The sequence below is a fragment of the Diachasma alloeum genome, unplaced genomic scaffold (assembly GCF_001412515.2).
Source record: "Diachasma alloeum isolate Michigan unplaced genomic scaffold, Dall2.0 Dall_scaffold_00299, whole genome shotgun sequence".
Taxonomy (NCBI): Eukaryota; Metazoa; Arthropoda; class Insecta; order Hymenoptera; family Braconidae; genus Diachasma; species Diachasma alloeum.
The window spans coordinates 272,807-279,415 of record NW_021680438.1 but is presented as its reverse complement, the minus strand read 5'-3'; the positions used below and the strand labels follow the sequence as shown (position 1 = coordinate 279,415).

General features: G+C 35.3%; 1 protein-coding gene across 4 annotated transcripts in view; it reads right to left on the bottom strand.

Moving 5' to 3' along the window:
* Positions 1-6: 6 nt before the first annotated feature.
* Positions 7-6,609, bottom strand: part of LOC107039407 (rhomboid-related protein 2) — a 15,758-nt gene continuing 9,155 nt past the window's right edge. For all 4 annotated transcript variants that reach the window (XM_015258998.1, XM_015259001.1, XM_015258999.1 and 1 more), the window contains 3 exons: positions 5,611-5,799; positions 3,446-3,783; positions 7-1,399 (listed from right to left, as the gene is read on the bottom strand). In XM_015258998.1, the coding sequence (XP_015114484.1) occupies positions 898-1,399; positions 3,446-3,783; positions 5,611-5,799 (1,029 nt within the window). In that variant the 3' untranslated portion in view covers positions 7-897. The remainder of the gene's footprint in view (positions 1,400-3,445; positions 3,784-5,610; positions 5,800-6,609) is intronic.

Below are 6,609 nucleotides of genomic sequence, written 5' to 3'. Positions count from 1 at the left end.
TTCAAATTTGATGCAAACGATTTTATTCAACTTTGTATCATAAAAAACAATATATCTTCGTTGTCAAATAAATACATAACTTATATAGTGAGAGCATTATTAATACAAAATGACTTGACACAGGGCGTTGGAAAATACGATGGCAGTAAAATTTTGTAATTTTGCAATACAAATGATAAAAAAAATGTGCTACTATACAAGCAACTTCTCCAACCCTCTGTGCATAATTTTCATCGATTAAATACAGTAACAAAAATTGTACTCTTCCTCGGTGAACACACCACTCTCAATCCCCTGCCAAGTCATAAATACATCTTGCAAAATCTTATAGTCAGAGAATAAATGCATGTTCTTTCACATCTTCCGTACAAAAGTTTATATTCATCAAAAAAAATAATTGACACTCTGATATACCTAATCCTGCTCGTTGTCATTATTTCTAGAGAATGATTCGTCTCAGTGAACTCATTACATGACCTCATGATATAAATTTTTGTACTAAACTAGAATGAAATATAAAATAACTTACATAGCACTCGGTTCATTAAATCGAGGATTTGTTCGTAGCTGCCAACTAAATACAAATTAAATACTGAGGGAATTATGGATTAATTCTAGCTTCACATAATCACTCGAAAGTGATTCAGAAAGGCCAATAATTCAGTAGAGAAGTAGTAAAAGGAGGTCGAACACATTGATAGATGATTTCTCAAATATGATTGGAAGGAAAAACTTTAGAGAAATTTTTCAGCGCCAATTTTGTAAATGTTATGTCCTAAAAGAACGTCTCTTCCAATATATTTACAAAATAATGAATGACATTTTTACTCATGTCAGTTCTCTAATAGTCTCCTCTCACCATTTCCACACTCATCAATTTTTCTAACGATGACTTTTCTATTCCATTCCGAAGATATTCCAGAGAATAGCAGCCGTCATGAGAGCAGTATACGTAAAGATACTAGCCCACCAAACAGCTTTTTCCCACGTTTGTACTTCTAGATTACGAAGAACGTTGATCCCAACTAATAATCCAGCAATAGCACCTGCCAAGTGGGCCACATACCCAATTTGATCCTGTGTACCGAGCACGTAACGATTGTAAACAGCCTGGCCGACGTCAACAGTCGTTATAACGACGAATACACATAATTGGAGCACAGCAAACTCCATTTGATGCCAGTTCATTACGATTGTTGCAACATGGGCTGTTATGAGTGCGTAAACACCGCCAGATGCACCAGCGAGGTAGACATTTGGATCTGATACTGATGTCCCAAGGGAGCCAGCTACCACTCCAGCGAGGTAGATGATTAGTACACGCCACCATTTGTGGACCATCTCCAAGGGTATTCCCAGCATTACTTGGACTAATAGGTTCACCAGTAAATGAAACACTCTGGAATACATAAAGATGAGGAATTTAATCATGGGGTTTATTTAGAAAGTCATTTCTCGAGGCTCTTGAGAGGATTTTTTATGGCGAATGGAAGCATTGTATTTGGCAAATCCGAAATTTCTAATTTTCGAATTAGAATCAGGGACAGCCAAATTTGTAATATTTTATTACCGTTAAATATTGTAGCCGTCAATTAGTTAACATCACTCTTAAATTTTTTGAGTACTTAAGTATCATCAATTCAAATATTCAAATTGTCAACTATTTTATCAATCAATAATTGAGGTAGGAAGATTGATGATTATTTGTGTCATCGAAAATCCCCTTTTAAGAAATTTGAATTATTCATTTAGTAGTAAATTTACAGTTTCATATTAACAAATTTGAAATACATCATTATTCGAAAAAAATCAGATTATTTATATTATATAATTTTTTTTTTTTTTTTTTTTCCCCGGTGGCCTGGCGTAGTGGTTAAGGCCGTTGCCTCACAACGGATAGGTTCCAGGTTCGATTCCTGGCCGGGTAGAATGGTGAGATCTAACCATTTTTAAAGTCTTGATCAATCGCCATATAGTCTCCTCAGACTCGAAGCGATATAAAATAAGCATTAAAAAAAAAAAAAAAAATATATAATTTTAAAAATTGGATCAACATATTTTAAACCTTCATTAATATAAGGGTCAAATTCTTGTAATATTAAGAAAATTTTGTAATATCAGTAATTTAATATTGATGGGGATCCCTGGTCAGAATAACTAATTTTGGCCTCAGGAGTTCGAATATGCTATTTTTAGACCATGTCCAGATGGATGTATGTATGTGACTGATGGTGTTTCGACGATAATTGAAAAAAATAATTGTTTAAATGAAGCCAATTGTGATTTAAAATATTCTTCTCAATGCCATCTTGACCGCCTTCGATCATGAGATTGATTGCATCATCTGTTGTAGAAAAAATTAATTTTGAAACCAATATTCAGGGAAAGATAACAAATTTTAAAGTTGGGGCAATGTTGACTACCAGCGTTGAGGTAATGATGATTTATTGAATTCAAGTCAACATACACCGTCATACAAATTCCATTCGGAAGCAAATTGTCAATTTATTAGCAAAAATCTACTGACTATGTTGTGATCAAAACAATTTCCCACTTGTTTGAAATAATTTTATGGGAAAAAAGGTCATTTTCTTACGTGAAAATTACAAAACAAGCGAAAACCATTCTGTTATTATTAGGTGTACAAATAAGTTTTAGGACACTTTGCAAAAAATTTTAAATTCATTTTCGAAAAAAAGTAAACTACATTTATTCCTCAAAATAATCTCCATTATTTTGAATGACCTTCAGCCATCTGTTAGGTAATTCACGGATGCCTTCCGCAAAGAAAGTTTCATCTTGCGAGGCGAGGAAATTATCGACCCATTTTTGCACTTCTTCAAATGTTTTGAATCGCACATCAGTCAATTCGCATACGGAAGCGGTAACTTTGAATTACTTTCATGACACGGAATCGAAGTGTCCTAAAACTTATTTGTACACCTAATATTTCAGAATATAATATCCCCAAAAGGAACACAGACATTTCTCAGAACACCTTTATTATCGGAAATATTATCGTTATTCTATCATCGATTTTCACATGAAACCATTTATTAAAAATGGGGTCGTCTGGTATGCCTATTCCACTGAATAAAACCAAAATTTAATTCTCAATTTTAGAAGATCAAACGTTTCGAGGATCAGATTTTTTCAAGAAAAAATTGTTTTTTTTTTTCAATCAAACAAGCAATAAAATTTTTACGGATCCATTCGGCAACTTAGTACCAATGAAATTGGTAGAAGTAAAAAACGAAAAAGGTAAATAACGCATCAAACAACGGGAACATGCCTTCTGACAGAAAGGCTCGACTCCCTGCTCGTTTTTACTTGTTGAGAGCAACATACTACTGATGCGAAAATTTGGTTACCTGTTCAATCTATTCATTTTATGTAGGAATTTTCAGTGTAAATGGCTATTGAAATGACTGAATGATAGACTCACCCAACATGTACAAACATGTATGTCACGTATCTCCAGGCCTCATATCTTTGATGGGGATTGTAAATAAATAACTCAGCAGCTGGTCCATCAATGAGCGATGCTTTCCTCGGTACAGTCGCGATGTCGTAAACATATAAAATAATTTCGATAATTGATATGATGATCATGGCTACTGGAGGTGGTCTACAACTGTACTCCTCCTCGTATTGGCCATCGGGAAAGTCCGCGGAAATTCTCGCACTCAATTGAGTGGAGAGGGTGGGCCTGCACGGCACCATTGTGTGGACATAGCGATTTATGAAGTGCCCGAAGACACCCTGCATGTCTTTCCTATGGATCTGTAATTTGAATCAGCATTTCAGAGACAATGCAGTGGACTTGAGAGATTTTTGCTTGTCTTGCGAATGTCAGAGGGAAAGAAATGAGAACAACAATCTGCGGTTGAAAAGTGACAGGGGTCAAGTCCGAAAATTCAACGATGATTATTATTTCAGAAAATTCCAAGAACTCTTGGAACTCTTTTTCAGAGAGATTTCGATGGACTTGAAGAAAAACTCTTTTTGCTTTTTGTCTGAAAGCTTACCATTTCAGGATAATTACTGAATAACAATTACACATTGATTTATGATTTTGTTAATCACCAAATTGATTATTATGGAAATATTTCTGGAGCTGGTTAGCTGGTTCATAAAAAATATCAAGAGAACTTTTCGATAGAGGATTTAATAGATTTCGAAAAAAATATGTCGATTGTCTTCTCCATACGGAGAGAATGAAGAATAACAGTTTGTGTTGAGAGATGAGAGGGATCAAATTCAAGAATTCAATGATGATTGTTATTTCAGGAAATTTCAAGAATTTTTTTTGAGACGTCGATGGATTTGAAAAAAAGGTTTATTATTTTTTTCCCCACGGCGGGCGGAAAGGACACATTTTCCTCTCGCTTAGCGGGAGGAAAATCTGCCTTTCCGCCTATGCTGTGACGAAAAATAACGTTCTCACCACGGGAGGTAAAATAAAGGACCCTTACCCACGTGCTTACCACCCTCGCCTTCGGCTCGGGTGGTAATTCTGCACGTGGGCACGACTCCTTTATTTTCCCTCCTTTGGTGGGAAATATACTATTTTATGAAAGCTTTCCATCTGAAAATAATAATAATTACCAACTCATTTTGGATTTTTTTAATCATTAGACTGACTGTTATGTAAATATTTCTGGAGCTAATAGATTCAGAAAAAATAATGAGAGAACTTTTTTCTCCAACAGCGAAGAAACATGATTGTTATTTCAGGAAATTTCAAGTATTTTTTTAAGACTTCGATGGATTTGCAAAAAAGTTTTATTATTTTTCTGATGAAAGCTTTCCATCTGAAAGTAATAATAATTACCTACTCATTTTGGATTTTGTTAATCATCAGATTGGCAGTTGTCTAAATATTCCTAGAACTAGTAGATTTAGAATAAATAATGAACGAACTTTTTTCTCAAGAAGCTGAAATGAGAACAACGATGTGTCGTAAAAAGGATCAAGTCTAAGCCTTCAATAATGTTTGGTATTCCAAAAAATTGCAAGAGTTTTTTGAAAAAGACTTCGATGAATTAAAAAAAAGCCTTTTCACTTTTGGGATAAAAGCATTTTATCAGAAGATAATGACTGAATAATATATTTTGTGAATCATCGGACTGATTATTATGTAAATTTTTCTGAAGCTGATGGATTAAAAATCAACAACAGGAGAACTTTTTCATAGGGAATCCATAGACTTTAAAAAAGATCTTTCAATCTTCTTCTCTAGAGGTCTCGTTTCCGAAGATAACTAATTGTAGATAGATAAGAATTGCTCATGCTTTTTGAATTTTGGTAATTGTTAGGCTGATCAACCAGTAGATATCGCTGAACCTAATAGATTTTAGGAGATATTATCACTAGTTAATAAAGTGTCACATAAAAAAGATCTCTTGATATTTTCCAAAACCATTCCTTCCAAGGATATTCGCAGAATAATCTGTGAATTTGTTTGAACCTCATCTCCTTTAATCACTTGACCTCCATACAATGATAAAACAAACTTAAAAGTACCATTAAGACTATTTTAATTATGTTCGACATCTATAAAAAGATCTTCAATTAGAACTTATCAATCCAATTCTTCAGTTATCTCACCATGGCAATAAATTCTGGGTACTCCAGATACCCTGACTCATCCAGGTCGGCTTTGTGCATTATGAGTCTCACAACTCTAGGTGGTATGTCATCAGTGCAGCTGGATCCCCTGACCATTGCCTTCAGCTCATTGTACGAGATTTTGCCATCTCCGTCTAGATCATACTTCTCAAAAATTCCCTTCCAGTGCTATAAAAAAGAAATTAACCATCAGCCAAAATCCAACAACTAACAACTATTCGTTTCCAATTTCTTTATCTTTATTATTTATTTATTTGTTATTTGTTATTTTATTGTTTGTCAAGATCCTACAGCACAAGGCCAATTACAGGATCAAATGTATTCAGTACAAATCTTTATAATAATAGAGTATAACAAAATAAATTATTTTATGTCTGTGCCTTCGGCTTGACCCTTCGGAGATTACCTTGCGTATCCTAACCATGCAAAATGCCCAAAGTGTCAGAAAATGGCTCCATCTGTGAGGGAATAGGGGAACCTGGATCCGAGTTTCAAGTGCGGCTAGTGACGGATGGCGTCATTCACAGATCAGTACATTTTCGTTTCCTAAGCGTGCATATGTGCAAAAAACGTTGTTGTAACGTTCGTTAGAAAATTTACGCACGATAAGTGCGTTAATTCCATCAAAAGCAAAGGCTCAAAGGTAGGTTATTCCCTTTGTCCTTTTTTCCTGTTCTTTTTGTTTTTCTAGTAGGGATTAGGGTACAAGACAGCGAGAATTCAGCGAATTTCGCCTAGCAGCACCGACCGCCATTTTCAGTAACATTTGGATCGGTAGCTAAACCGAACGTTCAGCAACGGGCAAGTCGCTGGTTTCACCTCGACCCCCGTTGCAACTCGCTGGCATCCCCTCGAGTAGAATGAACGATTAGCATTAGGGAAGTCGCTGGTTTCACCTCGACCCCTCTTGCAGCTCGCTGGCATTCCCTCGAGCAAACATGAACGTTCAACATCTGGGAGGCCGCTGGCTTTTCACCT